This window comes from Coregonus lavaretus (genome assembly GCF_964263955.1).
Source record: "Coregonus lavaretus genome assembly, chromosome: 29".
Taxonomy (NCBI): domain Eukaryota; kingdom Metazoa; phylum Chordata; class Actinopteri; order Salmoniformes; family Salmonidae; genus Coregonus; species Coregonus lavaretus.
Window position 1 is genome coordinate 33,720,743 of NC_140016.1, and position 25,483 is coordinate 33,746,225.

The 25,483-nt window shown below is 41.7% G+C and overlaps 1 protein-coding gene across 2 annotated transcripts in view; it reads right to left on the reverse strand.

Annotated features, from left to right (window-relative positions):
* Positions 1 to 2,472: 2,472 nt before the first annotated feature.
* The window catches only part of xpnpep2 (X-prolyl aminopeptidase (aminopeptidase P) 2, membrane-bound), a 32,136-nt gene continuing 9,125 nt past the window's right edge, over positions 2,473 to 25,483 (reverse strand). Inside the window, exons 6-21 of one of the 2 annotated variants that reach the window (XM_084147035.1) lie at positions 23,581 to 23,667; positions 21,484 to 21,627; positions 18,797 to 18,898; positions 18,615 to 18,696; positions 18,288 to 18,489; positions 18,002 to 18,091; positions 16,745 to 16,854; positions 16,569 to 16,646; positions 16,393 to 16,464; positions 16,153 to 16,213; positions 12,502 to 12,571; positions 11,960 to 12,064; positions 11,645 to 11,704; positions 11,411 to 11,487; positions 10,707 to 10,796; positions 2,473 to 3,849 (exon numbers count right to left, since the gene is read on the reverse strand). In XM_084147035.1, coding sequence (XP_084003161.1) covers positions 3,649 to 3,849; positions 10,707 to 10,796; positions 11,411 to 11,487; positions 11,645 to 11,704; positions 11,960 to 12,064; positions 12,502 to 12,571; positions 16,153 to 16,213; positions 16,393 to 16,464; positions 16,569 to 16,646; positions 16,745 to 16,854; positions 18,002 to 18,091; positions 18,288 to 18,489; positions 18,615 to 18,696; positions 18,797 to 18,898; positions 21,484 to 21,627; positions 23,581 to 23,667 — 1,631 coding nt within the window. In that variant the 3' untranslated portion in view covers positions 2,473 to 3,648. Of the gene's footprint in view, positions 3,850 to 10,706; positions 10,797 to 11,410; positions 11,488 to 11,644; positions 11,705 to 11,959; positions 12,065 to 12,501; positions 12,572 to 16,152; positions 16,214 to 16,392; positions 16,465 to 16,568; positions 16,647 to 16,744; positions 16,855 to 18,001; positions 18,092 to 18,272; positions 18,490 to 18,614; positions 18,697 to 18,796; positions 18,899 to 21,483; positions 21,628 to 23,580; positions 23,668 to 25,483 lie in introns of both variants that reach the window. The other variant, XM_084147034.1, reaches the window with a different exon arrangement.

Below are 25,483 nucleotides of genomic sequence, written 5' to 3' on the forward strand. Positions count from 1 at the left end.
AACCCCACCCTGGCTTGAAAGCTGCCATCCCTTTTGGCATTCACTCTTCCACATCCTATATGCTATGAGTGCTCATTATTAGAGTGCTCAAAGTAATATTCACTTGTTGTAGGGCACTGTTACTTGTCATGCCAGTCATACGAAATGCTGGTCAGAAGAAGATGAGTTCCACCTTTAGAGTGATTTCTGTCTGATAGAGGTGCTAGTTGAGGTTGTGTATGATAGAGATGCTAGTTGAGGATTCCAGCACTGAGTCAGCTTTACAAAAACACCCGAAGTAATTCTGTCAGAGCAGACCTGAACCCTGGAAGTGAAAGCCAACAAGAGATGACACATTTAGAAACTGAAGCTGCTGGGCAGGTGGAAATCCTTGCCACAGGAGAAACACACAGCCTGCTTGACCATGTTGATCCTTGATAAGGTATACAGAGTGATCAGTCAAGTCACGCATTTCCCTGTGGATTCTATTTCTAGTATTTTCTTTATTGCCCATCGGTGGATTCTCTAGGTTGTTATTGGCTCAAGGTAGAAGTTGCCCTTGATTTAGGACCAGATTACCCTACCCCTCAATCCTAACCTTAACCATTAGGGGGATAGAACATATCGACCCCTGCTTCAGTGGTTAGGGACAACTCCCTGACCCTGCAACTCAAGGGCAACTTTTACTTTGAGCCAATAACAACCAATAAAAACAACTGATGGATGATATAGAAAATAGTAGAAATAGAATTCACAGGGAAATGTGTATACATTATACATGTTAGACAAAACAAGCATTAGTAGGCCTATGCAGAAATAGCCATTAAAGGAAGTAGATAAATTGCATTCGGAAAGTATTCAGACCCCTTCTCTTTTTCCACATTTTGTTACATTACAGCCTTATTCTAAAATGGTTTAAATTAATTATATATACACACAATACCACATTATGATGAAGCGAAAACAGGTTTTTAGAATCTTCTACAAATGTATTAAAAATAAAAAACAGAAATACCTTATTTACATAAGTATTCAGACCCTTTGCTATGAGACTCGAAATTGAGCTCAGGTGCATCCTGTTTCCATTGATCCTCCTTGAGATGTTTCTACAACTTGATTGGAGTCCACCTGTGATAAATTCAATTCATTGGACATGATTTGGAAAGGCACACACACCTGTATATAAAAGGTCCAACAGTTGACAGTGCATGTCAGAGCAAAAACCAAGCCATGAGGTCGAAGGAATTGTCTGTAGAGCTCCGAGACAGGATTGTGTCGAGGCACAGATCTGGGGAAGGGTACCAAAACATTTCTGAGCTGGCCGCCCGGCCAAACTGAGCAATCGGGGGAGAAGGGCCTTGGTCAGAGAGGTGACCAAGAACCAAATGGTCAGTCTGACAGAGCTCCAGAGTTCCTCTGTGGAGATCGGAGAACCTTCCAGAAGGAAAACCATCTCAGTAGCACTCCATCAATCAGGCCAGACAGAGGCCAGTCCTCAGTAAAAGGCACATGACAGCCTGCTTGGCGTTTGCCAAAAAGCACTTAAAGGACTCTCAGATCATGAGAAACAAGATTCTCTGGTCTGATGAAACCAAGATTGAACTCTTTGGCCTGAATGCCAAGCGTCACGTCTGGAGGAAACCTGGCACCATCTCTACGGTGAAGCATGGTGGTGGCAGCATCATGCTGTATGGATGTTTTTCAGCGGCAGGTACTGAAAGACTAGTCAGGATCGAGGGAAAGATGAACGTAGCAAAGTACAGAGAGATCCTTGATGAAAACCTGCTCCAGAGCGCTCAGGACCTCAGACTGGGGCGAAGGTTCACCTTCCAACAGGACAACGACCCTAAGCACACAGCCAAGACAATGCAAGAGTGGCTTCAAGACGAGTCTCTGAATGTCCTTGAGTGGCCCAGCCAGAGTCCGGACTTGAACCCGATCTAACATCTCTAGAGAGACCTGAAAATAGCTGTGCAGCGATGCTCCCCATCCAACCTGACAGAACTTGAAAGGATCTGCAGAGAAGAATGGGAGAAACTCCCAAAATACAGGTGTGCCAAGCTTGTAGCGTCATACCCAAGAAGACTCAAGGCTGTAATTGCTGCCAAAGGTGCTTCAACAAAGTACTGAGTAAAGGGTCTGAATACTTATGTAAATGTGTATTTCCGTTTTTCCTTTATACATTTGCAAACATTTCTAAAAACCAGTTTTTGCTTTGTCATTATGGGGTATTGTGTGTTGATTGATGAGGGAAAATGTTTTCTTAATCTATTTTAAAATAAGGCTGAAACTTGTGAATAGAGTCAAGGGGTCTGAATACTTTCCGAATGTATTTTACATGTTAAATGTATTATTTTGGAGGGTTGACAAACGACATGACTAGAGGATGCCCTAGTTTAGTTTCCTCTTCATTCGAATCGAAGGTTGGCTGCAAGTTTGAGGTTTTGTGTGTTTGTACAAACGTTTGAGGGACAAAAGGATAAATAAACAATATTCAGCATAAGATATACTGGTTTCATTGAAAGAACAAACAGTAGCTATCCAAGTGGATGTACAGTATATACAACAGTATACACTTCATTTAGGGACAATGTGAAAGTTAAGAGATAGTACATTTACTAAAACTGTGTTCAGGTTGTAGGGAAATGTTGCTTACACAGAGACAATGAGCTCATATTTTCAACATCAATTAGTCATTGCATTGTTCCTCTTTCTCCAGTGGCAATAGCCACAGACCCAACCATTTCAAACACACACAGAGAGTTAAATGGACAGTGTCATCTAACCAACAACAAAAGAAATATAACAAAGAAAAGCCATCTTTCTCTTCTTATGAAAACTTGTTTTCGAATGTGGGAGGGATGCAAGTCAAACAAAAGCGTGCAGCAGGGCGGACGTCTTTGTAAAACCCACATTCACACCTTCCTGCAGCTCTGACAGGTCTGTTGCCAAGCAACAGCCCCTGTCTCACTGGCACTAGTTCTTCACATGTGGCACAGCTAGACGAACCTCAAGAGCTGTTCAGATGGTTGGAGGGGGGGTGTGACTCATATCAGACAGTGACAATGGCTGCTTTTAGAGACACTGATTAACACTCAGCATGTGATGATGACCCCAATTATCTGTCCCTCACAAAGTGCTAACAGGCACAGATTACAATACAACATTCATCGTTTCATCATGGCCATCTTGTAATGTAGTGTTTTATATTGAGTTTGTTTGGTTCAACTTTTTCTTCAGGGACAAAGTATGCTTGATATACATTCAAAGCATTCTACACGGAAAGTAAGTACTGAATAACAGGTCGGTTAACAAATGGTACTCATAAACTTTAAAATAATCATATTTTAATAAATTACATACAAAAAAACGGATTCGAAACACAGAGAGGTTGGACATCAAAAAGTGACAAAACAAAGCAGCTGAAAATATATCACCAAATACTGAAAAAACTAATTGAAATCAACTAAAAGGTAGTAATCAAAACATTCATTGAAATCAAACATTGAACGACAACAATACATTTACTATGCACAGGAACTGCATAGGCTGACAGCTAACATAATAATACTAGCCATAAGAGATGGAGTGAGATGAGATAAAGGGAGAGAAGGATTGAGAGATGGAGGGAGAGATGGCAGGAGAAGTGGAGCGAGGGATGGAGGCTCCTCAGAGGAGGTTGTGGAGGAGGGCGGTGGCTAGGGCGGTGAGGGTCAGGCTGAGGGAGGAGACGGCAGCAGAAGCAGTGGCACTCTGGAAAGGCACTGTGTGCTTCAGCATCCACTTCTTCTCCTCTGTCAGGCCCTGCTTGTCCAGCTCCGCCCCCATTAGCTCACGTATGGTCAGGTAGTACTTATCCAGCCACTGCAGCTGAAGGGGATAACAGTGGAGACTGGGTCAGTGGGACACAGACACACATGAGCAGCAAACCAGTGACACACACCACAGTAAGCTGGCACGCACACACATAGAGTGGGGAAAAAAAGTATTTAGTCAGCCACCAATTGTGCACGTTCTCCCACTTAAAAAGATGAGAGAGGCCTGTAATTTTCATCATAGGTACACGTCAACTATGACAGACAAAATGAGAAAAATAAATCCTGAAAATCACATTTTAGGATTTTTAATGAATTTATTTGCAGATTATGGTGGAAAATAAGTATTTGGTCAATAACAAAAGTTTCTCAATACTTTGTTATATACCCTTTGTTGGCAATGACACAGGTCAAACATTTTCTGTAAGTCTTCACAAGGTTTTCACACACTGTTGCTGGTATTTTGGCCCATTCCTCCATGCAGATCTCCTCTAGAGCAGTGATGTTTTGGAGCTCTCGCTGGACAACACAGACTTTCAACTCCCTCCAAAGATTTTCTATGGGGTTGAGATCTGGAGACTGGCTAGGCCACTCCAGGACCTTGAAATGCTTCTTACGAAGCCACTCCTTCGTTGCCCGGGCGGTGTGTTTGGGATCAATGTCATGCTGAAAGACCCAGCCACGTTTCATCTTCAATGCCCTTGGTGATGGAAGGAGGTTTTCACTCAAAATCTCACGATACATGGCCCCATTCATTCTTTCCTTTACACGGATCAGTCGTCCTGGTCCCTTTGCAGAAAAACAGCCCCAAAGCATGATGTTTCCACCCCCATGCTTCACAGTAGGTATGGTGTTCTTTGGATGCAACTCAACATTCTTTGTCCTCCAAACACGACGAGTTGAGTTTTTACCAAAAAGTTCTATTTTGGTTTCATCTGACCATATGACATTCTCCCAATCCTCTTCTGGATCATCCAAATGCACTCTAGCAAACTTCAGACGGGCCTGGACATGTACTGGCTTAAGCAGGGGGACACGTCTTGCACTGCAGGATTTGAGTCCCTGGCGGCGTAGTGTGTTACTGATGGTAGGCTTTGTTACTTTGGTCCCAGCTCTCTGCAGGTCATTCACTAGGTCCCCCCGTGTGGTTCTGGGATTTTTGCTCACCGTTCTTGTGATCATTTTGACCCCACGGGGTGAGATCTTGCGTGGAGCCCCAGATCGAGGGAGATTACAGTGGTCTTGTATGTCTTCCATTTCCTAATAATTGCTCCCACAGTTGATTTCTTCAAACCAAGCTGCTTACCTATTGCAGATTCAGTCTTCCCAGCCTGGTGCAGGTCTACAATTTTGTTTCTGGTGTCCTTTGACAGCTCTTTGGTCTTGGCCATAATGGAGTTTGGAGTGTGACTGTTTGAGGTTGTGGACAGGTGTCTTTTATACTGACAACAAGTTCAAACAGGTGTCATTAATACAGGTAACGAGTGGAGGACAGATGAGCCTCTTAAAGAAGAAGTTACAGGTCTGTGAGAGCCAGAAATCTTGCTTGTTTGTAGGTGACCAAATACTTATTTTCCACCATAATTTGCAAATAAATTCATTAAAAATCCTACAATGTGATTTTCTGGATCTCAATTTGTCTGTCATAGTTGACATGTACCTATGATGAAAATTACAGGCCTCTCTCATCTTTTTAAGTGGGAGAACTTGCACAATTGGTGGCTGACTAAATACTTTTTTCCCCACTGTACATGCATTTACACATGCCACATGCACCAGTGGAGGCTCCTCAGAGGATGAAAGGGAGGACCATCCTTCTCAGTGAATTTATGAATTTTTTAAACTGTGAAACCTTAAAAAAGTGATCATTTTTAGATAAAACTATGCTAAATATATTCACATCACCAAATAATTGATTACAACACACTGTTTTGTGATGAAGGTCTACAGTAGCCTCAACAGCACTTTGTAGGGTAGCACCATTGTGTAGCCGGAGTACAGCTAGTTTCCGTCATCCTCTGGGTACATTGACTTCAATACAAAACCTAGGAGGCTCATGGCTCTCACCCCCTTCCATAGACTTACACCGTAATTATGGCAACTTGGTTAGCTACCTGCAGATTCATGCAGGGCAGTAACGTCATGAGTTGGTATTGTTAATTGTTTAGCTAGCTAGCTAATGTTAGCTGGCTGGCTTGCTAGCTAACGTTACATGTACTATCTTGTTATTCATTTCTCAGAGCCATTTGCTTGGCTAGTTATAGCCTAATGTTAGCTAGCTAACATTGAACCTGGTTGGTTAGCTACCTGCAGATTCATGCAGGGTAGTAACGTCATGATTTGGGATTATGGTCAATTGTTTACCTAGCTAGCTAGCTAAATTTCTTAACAAAAGACTCCACTATGCAAGTAAACATTTCGGGTGCGTTCGTAAATTCATTCTGAGTATGCCAGATCGCAGAATAACTGATGAATTTACGAACGCTCAACACCCGTTGAATATGGCCGTGTCAGTAAATGTTGGCAAAAAAGCGTAGTTATATTGTTGCCAGCAGCACAGTTACAGTCACCAACGCTCTGAATAACATGAACACAGTCTAACCAGCTCTGCTAGGGTGAGTAAAATGGTCAGTGGGGTGTTCTCTCATTAAATGGGTGCTTAGCTTGGGTGCTTCACTGCCGTTGTGAGGTCAGAACGCTCGGATCAACCCTACTCCTCAGCCAGAGCGTCCAGTGTGCACTCTGAACGTTCCGAGAGTGAAACGAGATGGGTGGGACTAAAGCTTAACAGGGTGTGAACGATGCTGAATGGGTGTAGACAAAGAAGAGCTCTTCAGTAGGTACCAAAACATTCAACCATTTTGTAGCTCTGTGTCTCTGCTTTTATCCAATGTAAAAAACACAATTTCAAATTTTGCTACATAAGACCGAATCAAGGCGGTTGGTCACATATACACACACAGTGAATGTATATATTTTTTCTCTTGCTTTGTTTGCTCTTTTCCATATTATGTCTATGGCTGATGAGCTACCCAGGAAAGGGCTGAACATAGCTCATATTAATATATGTAGCCTTAGAAATAAGGTTAATGAAATCAATAACTTGCTAACATCAGAAAACATTAATATATTAGCCATATCAGTAGCAATACACGGATATAACATCTATAGAAGAGACAGGAATGCTTATGGGGGAAGGGTTGCTGTATATATTCAGAGCCATATCCCTGTAATGCTTAGAGAAGATCTTATGTCAAGTGTTGTGGTTGCAGGGTCACCTGGCACATCTAAAGCCTTTTGGGGTGTTGCTATAGGCCACCAACTGCTAACAGTCAGTATCTAAATAATGTGTGTGAAATGCTTGATAGTGAATGTGATGTAAACAGAGAGGTCTAATTTCATGGGGACCTGAATATTGACTGGTTTTCATCAAGCTGTCCGCTCAAGAGGAAGCTTCTCACTGTAATCAGTGCCTGTAATCTGGTTCAGGTTATTAATCAACCGACCAGGGTGTTTACAAACACTACAGGAACAAGATCATCCACATGTATTGATCACATTTTTACTAATACTGTAGAACTTTGTTCTAAAGCTGTATCCGAAACCCATTGGATGCCGTGATCACAATATAGTGGCTACATCCAGGAAAGCCAAAGTTCCAAAAGCTGGACCTAAAATAGTGTATAAGAGATCATACAAAATATTTAGCTATGCCTCTTATGTGGATGATGTTAAAAATATTTGTTGGTCTGATGTGATTAATAAGGAGCATCCAGACGCTGCACTTGATGAATTTATGAAATTGTTACTTCCAATTATTGATAAACATGCGCCTGTTAAGAAACTGTCTGTTAGAACTGTTAAGGCTCCATGGATTGATGAGGAATTGAAAAACTGTATGGCTGAAAGAGATGGGGCAAACCGAGTGAATAATAGGTCTGACTGGCTGACTTACTGGAAATTGAGACATTTTGTGACCAAAGTCAACAAAAAGAAGTAGAAACTGTATTATGAAGTCAAGATCAATGATATAAAGAATGATGGGAAAAAAACATTGGAGTACTTTAAATGAAATGATGAGCAGAAAGACAAATTCATCTCCACCTTTCATCGAATCAGATGGCTTATTCATCACAAAACCATTTGCCAATTATTTTAATGATTACTTAATTGGCAAAGTGGGCAAATTTAGGCAGGAAGTGCCAACAACGAACGGTGAGCCATCGTACTCGTATTAAAAAACAAATAATGAAAGAAAAGCATTGCAAGTTAGAATTGTGTAAAGTTAGTGTGGGAGAGGTGGAAAAAATATTGTTACCGATCAATAATGATAAACCTCCTGGCATTGACAACTTAGATGGAAAGCTACTGAGGATGGTAGCTGACTCTATAGCCACTCCTCTCTGTCATATCTTTAATCTGAGTTTAAAGGAAAGTCTTTGTCCTCAGGCCTGGAGGGAAGCCAAAGTCATTCCGCTACCCAAGAGTGGTAAAGCTGCCTTTACTGGTTCTAACAGCAGACCTACAGCTGTATCAGCTTGCTGTCAGCTCTTCGCAAACTGTTGGAAACATTTTTGTTTGATCAAATACAATGCTACTTCCCTGTAAACAAATTAACAACAGACTTTCAGCATGCTTATAGAGAAGGGCACTCAACATGTACTGAAATGACACAAATGACTGATGATTGGTTGAAAGAAATTGATAATAAGAAGATTGTGGGAGCTGTACTGTTAGATTTCAGTGCAGCCTTTGATATTATTACCTCTTGTTGAGAAAATGTATGTGTTATGGCTTTTCAACCTCTGCCATATCGTGGATTCAGAGCTATCTATCAACAAAAAAAACTCAGAGGATTTTCTTTAATGGAAACGTCTCTAATGTACTGCAGGGCAGCTCTCTAGGCCCTCTACTCTTGTCTATTTTTACCAAAGACCTGCCACTGTCATTAAACAAAGTATGTGTGTCCATGTATGCTGATGATTCAACCAAATACACATCAGCAACCACAGCTAATGAAGTCACTGAAGCCCTTAACAAAGAGTTGCAGACTGTTTTGTAATATGTGGCTAGTCATAAACTGCTTCTGAACATCTCTAAAACTAAGAGCATTGTAGTTGGTACAAATCATTCTAGACCCTCAGCTGAATCTGGTAATGAATGGTGTGGCTGTTGAACAAGTTGAGGAGACTAAATTACTTGGTGTTACCTTAGATTGTAAACTGTCATGGTCAAAACATATAGATTCAATGGTTGTAAAGATGGGGAGAGGTCTGTCCGTAATAAAGAGATACTATGCTTTTTTGACACCACACTCCACAAAGCAAGTCCTGCAGGCTCTAGTTTGATCTTATCTTGATTATTGTATGGTCAAGCGCTGCAAAAGAAAGACCTAGTTAAGCTGCAGCTGGTCCAGAACAGAGTGGCACGTCTTGCTCTTCATTGTAATCAGAGGGCTAATATTAATACAATGCATGCCAGTCTCTCTTGTCTAAGAGTTGAGGAAAGACTGACTGTGTCACTTCTTGTTCTTTTAAGAAACATTAATGTGTTGGTATTTCCTAATTGTTTGCATAGTCAACTTACACACATCACTGACACACACACACTTACCCCACCAGACATGCCACTAGAGGTCTTTTCACAGTCCCCAGATCCAGAACAAATTCAAGGAAATGTACAGTATTATACAGAGCCATGAGTGCATGGAACTCCCTACCATCTTATATAGCGCAAGTGAACAGCAAACCTGGTTTCAAGTGAACAGCAAACCTGGTTTCAAGTGAACAGCAAACCTGGTTTCAAAAAACAAATAAAGCAACACCTCACGGCACAATGCCTCTCCCCCGTGACCTACTTGTGTGTATGTATTGACATATATGTGTAACTGATAGATGCACACACACACACTACATGTTAATGTTTTTAAATGCATGGAAATTGTAAAGTATTTTGTCTGTGATGTATTTTTCGTTATACGTCAGACCCCAGTAAGACTAGCTGTCGCCATTGGCGTCGGCTAATGGGGATCCTAATAAATCAAATCAAAACAGTAGCAGTACTAAAATAGGACATGTGTGACCCATTTCAAGAAGCTATGCGCATGTTGCACATCACTACTTCACAGGAGAGACATTTTAAAGTTTTTATGGCTTTTACAGTAGTCATATTATGTGTGTGTCCAGAAATAGTGTGAGATTCACTTTTAGTGACAGGTGTAGCTAACTTTATTCAAACTGCATAATATATGAGCACTGTTTACAATAAAACAAGGCAGCACGGCTGAACATAAAGGAGTAGATTACGGATCAAGCTACATGTACAAAATGAAAGTGCTGGCTTTGTTTTCTCTGAGACCACGAATAGAAAGTAATATCACTGCTGATAAACTTCATACGTGGTTTCTCCAAAAAAACTTGCAGGTCTTGAAAGCTGCCTGAAAACTATGAGGGGGATTTTCAGAGGAAACCCACACTATCAGCATGAATACACCTCAACCTGTCAGTCTGAAGCTCTAATGTGTATTTACCTCATGCTATCATACTAGATGTCACAGATAATTGAACCTTTCAATGTTTTTGAACCTTCAGTCATAACTATAATGCAGTCATAATAATGATCTAATGTACATCACAGAGATCATATCAAATTACACATTTTACAAAGTGGGATTCTATATAATAAATAACAAATATTTAAATTTAAATATATATTAAATTACATTAAATATGTAATTGTATGATGGACATCATGTCAGTCTTAATTCAGTTGTTAATTAAGCTGACACTAGCTGTGATGACTGGTGAGGATGTTTTATCATGACTGCTGATGATGTGATATCTGCTGTCATTGCAGTAAGTAGGCCTCATGACAGAGGGTACAAGTTAAGTGTCAACACCATGTGTTTCTTACCTGTTGTGCGCTCATGAGAGCGGTGTCAATCAGCTTCCTGTCATACGGGACTAATGACACAGTCTCAAAGGTCAGGTAATTATGGCCATACTGCAGGAGACAAATACACAAAGGGTAGAAAGTCAATGATTGTCACAGTCTTTGGCCACATTCCTAGCGGACTACATTGCAGACACATGCCAGATCTCACAACCATTGTATGTGTGATGTAAGTGCCTTAATGTGTTTGGACCCCAGGAAGAGTAGCTGCTGCCTTGGCACCAGCTAATGGGAATCCCTAATAACTACAAATACAAATGGGTTTAACTTATCAGCAAACCACATCATATAATATAGCAATCTGATGTCGACTGCGCAGTCGATGACGTGGCACACAACTATTGGTTGATACAATGCCTGAAGCCGGGCTGGAACACAACCGTTGACATCCCTTATGGAAAAGTCACGTCTCATGAAGCCGATTTCACACGTGAAACTCATGATTTTCGGACATTTCACAGGTAAAAATCGCACATTTGGAAACACGTCATTTTCAGACATTCTACATTTGACATCTGACAATTGACGTCATATTATGGATAGCTAGAATCTTTTCACAGCTTTAATACATCCCCATCATAGTTAAATGTTATTAATATTTACCCACACTTATCTGGTATTTCCACATGTTTAATAAAAATGCTGTAGTTAAATAGTTTATCTACCTTTGTGTGAGCTGGCACGATGACGACAACATCTTCAATACGGATCCCAAAGTCATTTTCCTTGTAATATCCTGGTTCTGGAATAGATACAACCTGCTCATGAAATAAAGGTTTCCATTCTCTTCCTATTCATTCAAGTCAAAATGGCAGCTAAAAAATCTAAATGAACCTTATGATGAACCTCAAGATGTTAATTGAAGATAAGGACACACATTTGATTTGGTAAGATCTTACCTATAGACGTGAACATGCCTTCCCGGAATGGAATGTTATTGCTCTGAAAGCCAACAGGCCCTGTGATGGAATAAGATTTGTAAAATCCAAAACTCTATGGTCACATAGAGCTACTTTAATTTCCTTCTGTTATTTTCAATAGTGTATTATTCAAGGATTTTATTTTGCATTTAGATAAAATAATACAGTGTGATTGGCACATTTCTTTCAAGTCACCTTGACTACAATGAAATCATAACAACTCTGAATATCAGTATCATAAAACGATACTAAAGATGATAGACTAAAAAGATACAATAAGTAAAGCAATTATACACTCATGGACGCCAAAGTAGTTTCCCACGCCGTGACCCGTTCCATGGCCGTAGTTCAGGCCCACTTCCCACAATGCCCGGCGCCCCAGCATCTCCATGTTGACACCTGTTGATAAACAAAAGCGTTAACGTGCCCTGGTGTAAAACATCCTTCAAGCCTTTACAACCACTTCTTGTTGGCATACTTTAAAACATGTATTTTTACTTCCTCTCTTGAAGTAATCACTGATTTAACACAACCGTGAAAGTAAAGGTTCCCTCATATACCTTTCACAAATACAGTCATGTCAGATCAGCGATCTCAAAGAAGGAAAGATGCATTTTCAAAGTATTCAACAAACAGGGCCTCAGACAGACCCAATGTACTTTTTGTAAAATAACCACAAAATCACCTTGCTAGGGGACTAGTGAAAAAAGAGGGCCCTCTTGTGGTTGTATAGAATATCACTCGTATGCTTTTACATATCCACCAGTAGTAACCTCTGACAGTGTGACGTGAATGAACATCTGCTTCGGTGCAGTTGTAAATTGCATTGCACTCACCTTTTGTCCCTGAGGGGAAGATGGTCCGAGAGATCTCAATATTTCCCATGAGCACACGAGTGAAGGCTTCCTTTGATGTGAGAGAACGGTGTTGATCAGAGAATTGGTTTGAAATTATGAGATTAGACGTATGAAATAACTATAGGCTACATAAAGGTATACAGTGGGGAGAACAAGTATTTGATACACTGCCGATTTTGCAGGTTTTCCTACTTACAAAGCATGTAGAGGTCTGTAATTTTTATCATAGGTACACTTCAACTGTGAGAGACGGAATCTAAAACAAAAATCCAGAAAATCATATTGTATGATTTTTAAGTAATTCATTTGCATTTTATTGCATTACATAAGTATTTGATACATGAGAAAAGCAGAACTTAATATTTGGTAGAGAAACCTTTGTTTGCAATTACAGAGATCATACGTTTCCTGTAGGTCTTGACCAGGTTTGCACACACTGCAGCAGGGATTTTGGCCCACTCCTCCATACAGACCTTCTCCAGATCCTTCAGGTTTTGGGGCTGTCGCTGGGCAATACAGACGTTCAGCTCCCTCCAAAGATGTTCTATTGGGATCAGGTCTGGAGACTGGCTAGGCCACTCCAGGACCTTGAGATGCTTCTTACGGAGCCACTCCTTAGTTGCCCTGGCTGTGTGTTTCGGGTCGTTGTCATGCTGGAAGACCCAGCCACGACCCATCTTCAATGCTCTTACTGAGGGAAGGAGGTTGTTGGCCAAGATCTCGCGATACATGGCCCCATCCATCCTCCCCTCAATACGGTGCAGTCGTCCTGTCCCCTTTGCAGAAAAGCATCCCCAAAGAATGATGTTTCCACTTCCATGCTTCACGGTTGGGATGGTGTTCTTGGGGTTGTACTCATCCTTCTTCTTCCTCCAAACACGGCGAGTGGAGTTTAGACCAAAAAGCTCTATTTTTGTCTCATCAGACCACATGACCTTCTCCCATTCCTCCTCTGGATCATCCAGATGGTCATTGGCAAACCTCAGATGGGCCTGGACATGCGCTGGCTTGAGCAGGGGGACCTTGCGTGCGCTGCAGGATTTTAATCCATGACGGCGTAGTGTGTTACTAATGGTTTTCTTTGAGACTGTGGTCCCAGCTCTCTTCAGGTCATTGACCAGGTCCTGCCGTGTAATTCTGGGCTGATCCCTCACCTTCCTCATGATCATTGATGCCCTACGAGGTGAGATCTTGCATGGAGCCCCAGACTGAGGGTGATTGACCGTCATCTTGAACTTCTTCCATTTTCTAATAATTGCGCCCACAGTTGATGCCTTCTCACCAAGCTGCTTGCCTATTGTCCTGTAGCCCATCCCAGCCTTGTGCAGGTCTACCATTTTATCCCTGATGTCCTTACACAGCTCTCTGGTCTTGGCCATTGTGGAGAGGTTGGAGTCTGTTTGATTGAGTGTGTAGACAGGTGTCTTTTATACAGGTAACGAGTTCAAACAGGTGCAGTTAATACAGGTAATGAGTGGAGAACAGGAGGGCTTCTTAAAGAAAAACTAACAGGTCTGTGAGAGCCGGAATTCTTACTGGTTGGTAGGTGATCAAATACTTATGTCATGCAATAAAATGCAAATTAATTACTTAAAAATCATACAATGTGATTTTCAGGATGTTTTAGATTCCATCTCACACAGTTGAAGTGAACCTATGATAAAAATTACAGACCTCTACATGCTTTGTAAGTAGGAAAACCTGCAAAATCAGCAGTGTATTAAATACTTGTTCTCCCCACTGTATATCAGGTATAAAGGTCATTTATATATCTACATATTCATTTGACAGAGGTAATACAATTTCACTTAGGGCCCCCAAAAGGCTAGGGCCGGCTCTGACTGCATGTGTTCGTATGGATGTGGGTACGCAGAACCGCACGCCACTGCGGCCCCTCATGATGAGTTCAGATTTTTTTGTGGCCCCCACCCCCATCAAAGTTGCCCATCCCTGGTATATACAGCTGAAGTCAGAAGTTTACATACACATTAGCCAAATACATTTCAACTCAGTTTTTCACAATTCCTGACATTTAATCTTAGTAAAAATTCCCTGTCTTAGGTCAGTTAGGATCACCACTTTATTTTAAGAATGTGAAATGTCAGAATAATGGTAGAGAGAATTATTTATTTCAGCTTTTATTTATTTCATCACATTCCCAGTGGGTCAGAAGTTTACATACACTCAATTAGTATTTGGTAGCATTGCCTTTAAATTGTTTAACTTAGGTCAAACGTTTCGTGTAGCCTTCCACAAGCTTCCCACAATAAGTTGGTTGAATTTTGGCCCGTTCCTCCTGACAGAGCTGGTGTAACTGAGTCAGGTTTGTAGGCCTCCTTGCTCACACGCTTTCTCAGTTCTGCCCACACATTTTCCATAGGATTGAGGTCAGGGCTTTGTGATGGCCACTCCAATACCTTGACTTTGTTGTCCTTAAGCCATTTTGCCACAATTCTGGAAATATGCTTGGGGTCATTGTCCATTTGGAAGAACCATTTGCGACCAAGCTTTAACTTCCTGACTGATGTCTTGAGATGTTGCTTCAATATATCCACATACTTTTCCTTCCTCATGATGCCATCTATTTTGTGAAGTGCACCAGTCCCTCCTGCAGCAAAGCACCCCCACAGCATGATGCTGCCACCCCTATGCTTCACGGTTGGGATGGTGTTCTTCAGCTTGCAAGGCACCCCCTTTTTCCTCCAAACATAACGATGGTCATTATGGCCAAACAGTTCTATTTTTGTTTCACCAGACCAGAGGACAGTTTTCCAAAAAGTACGATCTTTGTCCCCATGTGCAGTTGCAAACCGTAGTCTGGCTTTTTTATGGTGGTTTTGGAGCAGTGGCTTCTTCCTTGCTGAGCGGCCTTTCAGGTTATGTCGATATAGGACTCGTTTTACTGTGGATATAGATACTTTTGTACCTGTTTCCTCCAGCATCTTCACAAGGTCCTTTGCTGTTGTTCTGGGATTGATTTGCACTTTTCGCACCAAAGTACGTTCATCTCTAGGAGACAGAACGCGTCTCCTTCCTGAGCAGTATGACAGCTGCGTGGTCCCATGGTGTTTATACTTGCGTACTATTGTTTGTACAGATTAACGTGGTACCTTCAGGTGTTTGGAAATTGCTCCCAAGGATGAACTGGACTTGTGGAGGTCTACAATTTTCTTTCTGAGGTCTTGGCTGATTTCTTTAGATTTTCCCATGATTTCAAGCAAAGAGGCACTGAGTTTGAAGGTAGGACTTGCAATACATCCATAGGTACACCTCCAATTGACTCAAATTATGTCAATTAGCCTGTCAGAAGCTTCTAAAGCCATGACATCATTTTCTGGAATTTTCCAAACTTTTTAAAGGCACAGTCAACTTAGTGTATGTAAACTTCTGACCCACTGGAATTGTGATACAGTGAATTATAAGTGAAATAATCTGTCTGTAAACAATTGTTGGAAAACTTGTGTCATGCACAAAGTAGATGTCCTAACCGTCTTGCCAAAACTATAGTTTGTTAACAAGAAATTTGTGGAGTGGTTGAAAAACGAGTTTTTTAATGACTCCAACCTAAGTTTATGTAAATTTTCAACTTCAACTGTATAAAGCTACTTAGCCCCATAGGGCCACCTGTACCTTCTGCATCTCGTTGGGGGTCCCCCAGTGAACAGTTCGTGTGATGTCAGTGGTCCCATCTCTATGGATTTCAAGAACACAAGTCATGGCTCACATTTGATTCAATATGGATAATAACTGAAATATATACTGCAAGTGTTTACCATAGAGATCCTATTAAATTGCTAATCTAATGTGTTATTTGTAATTCTATGGTGATAACTACATTCTCAACTATAGTGAGAAAGCTTCTCTACTCACAGATACTGGCCACCAGAGTCCACCAGGTACATCTCATCAACAGTAAGCTTTCTGCTGGTTGCATTAGAAGGGCTATAACACAACGTTTGTGACAAAACAATAGAGTTAGTGGTACTGTGAGGCAGATACTAAGCAAAAACATTAGGAGACAAGGTGGAAAAGAAAGTTCTAGATACCTATAGTGGGCCAGAGCAGCATTGGGCCCACTGGCAGATATGGTTTCAAAGCTTGGCCCCCTGCTGTCCTTCTGCTTGCTGTCAAGTGTCAAAGATAGTGTTAGCGATTAAGTGTGTGTGTCTGCTTAAGTGTGTGTGCGTGCACACATGCATGTGTGTGTGTGTCTTCTCCCCACCTGCGACACTCATTGACATAATATGCTGCTGTCATCTCTGTCTCTTTCCCCTCTGGTACAACTTTTTCCAGCCACATCAGTAGCTGTATGACTGCCACAGCATCCCTCACCTACGGAGAGCAAGAGAGGACAATCAGACCACACAAGGTTTTCTCCTTTTGCAACAGAGGAGTAGGATGACGTTACCCCTGAACCCTGGGGCTGTATGTTTCAATCGTCTCAAAGTAGGACTGCTGATCTAGGATCAGGTCCATGTAATCTTATTAATTGCAATCTAAAAGATAATACTGATCCTAAATCAGAACTCCTATTCTGAGATAGTTGATAAATACGGCCCCTGATCTCAGATCAGCTTTCTGTTTTTTCCCCACAGTGGTTGAGATTTTCAAACTGGTGGAGGTTAGGATTTGTAATGGTTTAGGTTAGGGTGTGTAAGGGTTTAGGTTAGGGTGTGTAATGTTTGAGGTTATGGTGTGTAATGTTTGAGGTTAGGGTGTGCAATGGTTGAGGTTAGGGTTTGTAAGCTGATTACTAGATCTGATTCAAAGGACAACTTCCATCCAGAGTCATAATCCATACAAACACCTTGACATTATGGCCCATATGAAATGTGAATGCCATGACAACAGTCTGTCATATCTTACTGCCGAGCTCAGATCTGTATCTTTATTTGGATCCCCATTAGCTGACAGCCATGACGACAGGAATAGAGGAATTTATAACAACACCATAAATGTAAGGGCTTTATTGGTGCCAATCATAAAAACTGACTTTAATGGTCATGGATAGAAGACAGAAAATCTTAGACAGGATATCCCATGAAGGGTATTGAAAGCACTAATGCAAACTTATGCAATCTTGCCTCCAATATAACAATCCCCATATGGAAAAGTATGGCTTGTTGAGATGAACTGATAACACATTGGATCTGAATGCTCGCAGACAGCTATTGGAGCCACTGGCGTCTCTGTTGTGAGACTTTATGGCTTAATAAGAGCACAACTCAATAAAGAGAGGGAATAGGGAGTCTTGTGTTTTCATCTGTGTGTGTGTGTGTGTGTGTGTGTGTGTACATGTTTTCCTACCTTATCAGGACCATAATGTCCTGACAAGTCACCAGAATGTCCTGACAAGGTAGGAAAACAAGAATAGTTCTGAATTAGTTAAAATGCTATTTTAGTCTTAACGGTTTGATTTGGGGTTTGGGGTTAAGGTTAGGGTTAGGAGTTAGGGAAAATAGGTGTGTGTGTCACATACATGAGCGTCTCTCAGGATGTGCTGCTCTGTCTTGTCCTTCACTGCTTTAGTGGTCAGCACCGGGGAGTAGGCACTGGTCAGTAGCTTCTCCTAAAATGGAGGGGTAGAGAGATATGGTTTTAATACTCTCCGTTCATACTCATGTACACGAAATGCGACACAACAACAACCTACTTCTACAGTAAAGTGTAGGGAGGCGTGATAAATAAATATACCACACATTGAAAGAACCTTTCCCAGTCACTGAGGGGTGTAATAATAGGTTATATACCACCCCTGTCCTCACTTCTGGAGTGATGAGCTCGTACAGGGCATAGTTGGTGTACTCTGTTCCGATCCACACTTTTACACCAAGTCTGGTCATGTAGTCCTTCAGCATTGTCCGCATTTGGTCATATTCTAACAACTGCACACAGTGGGCCAGGTAACAAGTGGAGTTCAAGTATAACTTCAAGTCCTCTGTCACTCTGTCTTTGTGTACAAACAACCTGAGAGGGAGATACAAACAGGCCGACAGACCGATAGGCTCATGAACAACGTTTATGGTACACAAGGGGCACGTTTGAATGTTGTAAAGCAATATTTTACATGATGAAAAGGACTTCAGACCCACCAGATCTCATTTAAGGTCAGTAGTGTGTAGGAGTAGAAGAAGGGGTTGAAGGGGACATCATTACCACGCAGATTAAACAGCCCTGAAACAGAGCAGATAAGAAGACTGAAATGAAGACTTCAAATTATTAAATGTTAAGTGAATGAATATGAATGTGGAGTGTCCAGGTTTGACGTTCTTACAGGCAGTCTCATCAAGAGCAGAGAGCAGGACCGCTGTGGGCTTGTAAGGATTTTCTGTCATCTGAGTCCGTATGTGTTCCACTTTCATCTGCCAGGTCCTCTCTGTCAAATGGGTGTGTGTCGGCGCCAGAGGAGAAAACACACACAAACACACTCTGGGTCACCATAATGGCCATTAGTTTTATGATCCCTCCATTTACTTACGGTCTAACAGTGGAGTATATTCATGGATGCCAAGGGAAGCCAGGCTTCCCCAACAAATTGACCAAGATTTAAAATAATTTATCTTTCATCACTTGGTGTTTCATAATTTTCCTTCAATTCTTAAGAGGCTGAATGTCTCTCACCGGAGAAAGCATCCAAGTGAGTGAAACAGCGCCCCTCTGTCTCTGTATGTGTAGGCCATCTATCTGATGCTGTCAGGTCAAAAAGAGTATGACATTGTTGCCACCTGTAGCATTGAATGCAAGGGAAGCCAGCGAGCATTTGGCCTCCCTTGATAAAAAAAAGTATAAAATAATAGTCAATCAGCATTGAGCTAAACTGAGCGAGCTCATCTGTGAATGGTCCTGCTGCACCAAAAAAAAGTGTAAAGTGAAGCCAGTTTAGATTTGGCTTCACTCCAATCACATCACTTCAAGAGCAATATGTCATTGACAGAAACAACTTGAATTGTTGCATCTCATTGTGTTGTTGTCCTCCGGTGGCTAGCTAAATTTGGCCCTTTCCTAAATTAACCATGGATGGAGATAGGTATTTGGACTTGTGGTTTTACTTAATTCTTCGTACTGGCCAATGATTATAACGGCGATTCTGATCCAACCATAAATTCATACAATGTGCCCCTGGCCTGAGAGGATGGAAGTTCAATATGTAGCTAGATGTAAGTCGCTCTGGATAAAAATAAAAGCGTGTACTGTATGACAGAGTCATAGACCGTTTAGGCAACATGAAAGAGGAGGATGGCATTGGCGTTTCTCTACAAGTAGGGTGAGTCAACATGTTTTTTGTACTTGCATGAATGCACGCACACACACAGAAATCAGAACCATGGACAGCCACATCATATTTAGCTTACGTTGATTGGACTAAATTGTTTTTGGAATCTTTGAGTTGTCACTACATTAGATTAAGCACAGGTGATTTGATGATGTTGAAATGTTGAAGTTAAAATGGTGCTGGAATAGTAGAGGCAGCTCCTGTTTTCTTTGGGACTTGCGGTTACTCTCTGTGGTTCTAAATCAATAGTTGTTTAGTAGTCCAAACATGTTGGAAACATTAACTTGCTTGACCATGCTGTAGGTCATGTTATTGTTTGTTACATGTAATATGCTTTGTGGACTTCATTGGACAGAGGTTGCTCTCCGGTTTTGTGATGAAACAAAGGTGTGGTAGAATTTTTTTGTCTCAGCCTTAGGCCTATACAGTATAAGACAGTCGAAAGGCATATGAACAAACAGGTTATAGAGCAAACAATGCAATTATCACAACACATAGGTTGTAATATGGCTTTTTTTTTCTGGCTTGGCTTCTTCAGTGATTTTACCCACGCACTGCTACTGCTGTCTAATCGTGATAATAGGAACCAAAAAGGTAAAACCATAGAGAAAACACAAATGACATTATGCTATAGAGACCTCTGATTATTCACTGTTAATGGTTTATACACATTTTCCATGAATTCTCCGTAGACTTTTAACCACATTTTCATGACTATTATTATAGCCTACATGAAAAAGTAAGCATTATTGACACTGGAAAGCTGCTGTGTCTGATGCAGTGTAGACCTACCACTTCCTGCCATGTTGCACTTGATCAAGGCACTTAGCCCCCCACATAGAACTGCACTGTTAGTCACATGTTGTCAACATGTGGTCAACCCTCCATCTGGAGAGCTCCTGGGTGTGAAGGTTTGGTTTTTGAAACAGCCCTGAAACACCCAAGTCTGCTTATCGAGGTCCTGTTGAGCAGCTGATTGATTGATCATATTTAAAAGTGTGCTTTCATGAATTACATTAACAACATTTATGAAACTAATTTCCATTACTTTTCATGACTTTACAAACCATAATTTGACAATTTGGAACAGCGCATCATGCCATTCAGGCGGGCTCATTTTCAATCTGTGCAATCTCGAACAGCCTACTGTCACAGATTCACAGACTAGCAGCAAATAAACTTGAACAAAGCGGAAACAGGAAATGAATGCCCACTCTCCCTTGCTATTCAATGAAGATCCCATCTTCATTCTGGTTTGATAAAAAATGTTTTGCCTCAGTGTGTGAATCTGGGCCAGACATAGGCTACTTTGTTTTTATAGAGGAGCTGGTACGCAATTCCCCCAAAATTAGATTTGCCGGTATGCGTTCAGGACAGCTCCGGCCCAAATCAAGCACTGAGTATCATTGATTATTATCTGGGGAAACACACAGAGACAAGACTAATGGTACAACCCCATTCATTGGCCCCTTTCCACATAGTAATTACCTGCAGTGATAGTCAGCCATAAGCAATTAAAGGGGATGTTAATGACAGTTTGTGAGCCTATGGCTTTCTGCGCTGTTAGCAAGTATTTATCTATTCATCAGCCCAGAGCTAAGGGAACTGCACAGTAACTTACTCACTCACTCACACACTCAACACACGCACACACTCACACACATGGATAGACACTGACACACACACACCTACGACTCTGTCGGGCAGGCGGATGAGGTTATCAGGAGGGATGGGGGGTCTGTCTGTCCACACTCTGTCCACCAGGTTGTCAGGGAAGGACTTCAGCATTAGCTTGGCTGGAACTAGGTTGTAGCTGTAGGACTCATAGGTTTCTATGGGGGGTGGAAAAGACAACCATTATACTGTAGTACATCCTGAAGGGATCACATACACAGCATATATGCACTCACTGTAGTTTAAGTCATTTTGGATAAAAGCATCTGCTAACTGGCATATATAGTGGCATATACAGTGCATTCGGAAAGTATTCAGACCCTTGCCCTTTTTCCACATTTTGTTACGTTACAGCCTTATTCTAAAATGGATTAAATAAATACTAATCCTCATCAATCTACACACAATACCCCATAATGACAAAGCGAAAACAGGTTGTTAGAAATGTTTGCAAATGTATTAAAAATATAAAACAGAAATACCTTATTTAAATAAGTATTCAGACCCTTTGCTATGAGACTCGAAATTGAGCTCAGGTGCATCCTGTTTCCATTGATCATCATTGAGATGTTTCTCCAACTTGATTGGAGTCCACCTGTGGTAAATTCAATTGATTGGACATGATTTGGAAAGGATCACACCTGTCTATATAAGGTCCCACAGTTGACAGTGCATGTCAGAGGAAAAACCAAGCCATGAGGTCGAACGAATTGTCCGTGGAGCTCCAAGACAGGATTGTGTCAAGGCACAGATCTGGAGAAGAGTAACAAAAACAATTCTGCAGCATTGAAGGTCCCTAAGAACACGGTGGCCTCCATCATTCTTAAATGGAAGAAGTTTGGAACAACCAAGACTCTTCCTAGAGCTGGCCGCCTGGCCAAACTGAGCAATCGGGGGAGAAGGGCCTTGGTCAGGGAGGTGACCAAGAACCCAATGGTCACTCTGACAGAGCTCCAGAGTTCCTCTGTGGAGATGGGAGAACCTTCCAGGACAACCATCTCTGCAGCACTCCACCAATCAGGCCTTTATGGTAGAGTGGCCAGACGGAAGCCACTCCTCAGTAAAAGGCACATGACAGCTCGCTAGGAGTTTGCCAAAAGGCACCTAAAGGACTCTCAGACCATGAGAAACAAGATACTCTGGTCTGATGTAACCAAGATTTAACTCTTTGGCCTGAATGCCAAACTTCACGTCTGGAGGAAACCTGGCACCATCCATACGATGAAGCATGGTGGTGGCAGCATCATGCTGTGGGGATGTTTTTCAGCAGCAGGGACTGGGAGACTAGTCAGGATCAAGGGAAAGATGAACGTAGCAAAATACAGAGAGATCCTTGATGAAAGCCTGCTCCAGAGCGCTCAGGATCTCAGACTGGGGCGAAGGTTCACTTTCCAACAGGACAACGATCCTAAGCACACAGCCAAGACAACGCAAGTGGCTTCGGGACAAGTCTCTGAATGTCCTTGAGTGGCCCAGCCAGAGCCCAGACTTGAACCCAATCGATCATCTCTGGAGAGATCTGAAAATAGCTGTGCAGCGACGCTCCCCATCCAACCTGACAAAGCTTGAGAGAGTCTGCAGAGAAGAATGGGAGAAACTCCCCAAATACAGGTGTGCCAAGCTTGTAGCGTCATACCCAAGAACTTGAAGCTGTAATCGCTGCCAAAGGTGCTTTAACAAAGTACTGAGTAAAGGGTCTGAATACTTATGTAAATGTCATATTTCAGTTCTTTATTTTTTTTATAAATGTACAAAAATGTATAAAAACATGTTTTTGCTTTGCCATTATGGGGTATTGTGTGTAGATTGATGAGGGAAAAAAACGATTTAATCAATTTTAGAATAAGGCTGTAACGTAACAAAATGCTGAAAAAGTCAAGGGGTCTGAAAACATTCCGAATGCACTGTATTAGATAGTACATTAATACTTATTTCAAATTATCGCTATTAGGCGAATGGTCACTACTGTATAACAACTGGTTTTGTTGGTCTTAATAATTAAAATGCCCTATTAATATTTTCCATACGGTTTGGGTTGATGTCTTTATTGATGCTAAACCAAAGTGCCATAGTCTGTCAAGTGTGACATGGATCTTTATGGGCTGCCTTACGGATAGAGAAGAGGAACGGGTCAAAGCCAATGTCGTCAGTGTCCGAAACCTCCCGAATCAGCCAGTCACTTATACTGCTGATGGATACTGTGGAGCAGGAAGCAACAATAGGACAGACATTTATTCCCCACATTTTGAATGATTTCAGAACATCAAGTATGATCGATTAATTAATGAAGAGATTGGCATGAAATGTATTAAAGTTTTATGCGGATTTAAAACGTATCTGTTGTTGTGCTTGGTGGGAGAAATTTGTTTGAGTAAACATTGTCACAACAGTCATCTTCCTTGCCGAACAGTTTCATTTGTTCAGATTACATAAATTAATGTTGGCCATTTGGGTGCATTGACAATGTGTTTGTTTAAGGTTACCTCTATCATAGCTCTATTATAATAACATACTGAACAAAAAAATAAACACAACATGCAACAATTTCAAATATAGTTACAGTTCATATAAGGAAATCAGTCAACTGAAATGAATTCATTAGGCCCTAATCTATGGATTACACATGACTGGGCAGGGGCGCAGCCATGGGTGGGCCTGGGCGGGCATAACCAATCAGAATGAGTTTTTCCAGGCCCAGCCAATCATAATGAGTTTTTCTCCACAAAAGGGCTTTATTACAGACAGAACCACTCCTCAGCACCCCCCCCACCCCCTCCCCCCTCTGATGATCTCGCGGGTGAAGAAGCCGGATGTGGAGGTCCTGGGCTGGCGTGGTTACACGTGGTCTGCGGTTGTGAGGTCAGTTGGACGTACTGCCAAATTCTCTAAAACGACGTTAGAGGTGACTTATGGTAGAGAAATGAACATAACGTTATCTGGCAACAGCTCTGGTTGACATTCCTGCAGTCAGCATGCCAATTGCACACCCCCTCAAAACATCTGTGGGATTGTGTTGTGACAAAACTGCACATTTTGGCCTTTTATTGTCCCCAGCACAAGGTGCTCCTGTGTAATGACCATACTGTTAAATCAGCTTCTTGATATGCCACACCTGTCAGGTGGATGGATTATTTTGACAAAGGATAAAATGCTCACTAACAGGGATGTAAACAAATTTGTGCAAAAATTTGAGAGAAATAAGCTTTTTGTGCGCATGTAAAATTTCTGGGATCTTTTATTTCAGTTCATGAAACATGGGACCAGCACTTTACATGTTGCATTTATGTTTTTGTTCAGTATACTGTATATTTGATAATACACCGGGTGTGCTACCTTGTCCCAGACCTGCTGTTCGACCCCCTCACTTCCTACCTGCTGCTGCACCTTTCACTTTGAAACTTTGAATGTTTGTTTATGAAAAGCCAACTGACATTGTGTTGAACTGTTGCACCCTCTACAGCCACCATGGTTATTATTTGACCCAGCTGGTCATCTATGAACGTTTGAATGCCTTAAAAAAAAATCTGGTTTTATTGGCCATACAGTATGTACTCATAAATCTCCACCCGGTACAGCCAGAAGAGCCTGGTTTCTCTCTAGGTTTCTTCCTATGTTTGTCACGGTTTCGGCCGAGGCTGCCTCTCTTCCTTGCTCGGGCAGGCTTCGGCGTTCGTCGTCTCCGGAATACTAGCTGCCACCGTTGCATGTTTCTATGTTCGTTTGCTTTTGTCTGATTGTTGTTACACCTGTTATCGTTTAGTGTAATTAGTGTCCTATAAGTTCTCGTTGTGTTTGTCTAGTGTTGTGTGTGATTGTTTTCACTGTCGTGCGTTTTGCTGGACGTATTACTGTTTGCTCGGTTGAGCTGTTCTCCATTGTGTTTTGGAGTGTTTTGTCGCACCTGTGTAGTGCGCCCGTTTTGTTTTCGCCTGCGTGCGGAGTTTCGCCTTCGGGCTAGTTTGTGCGTTTCTCTTGTGGATATTTCACTAAAGTCTTTGGACTGTACTTCTGCGT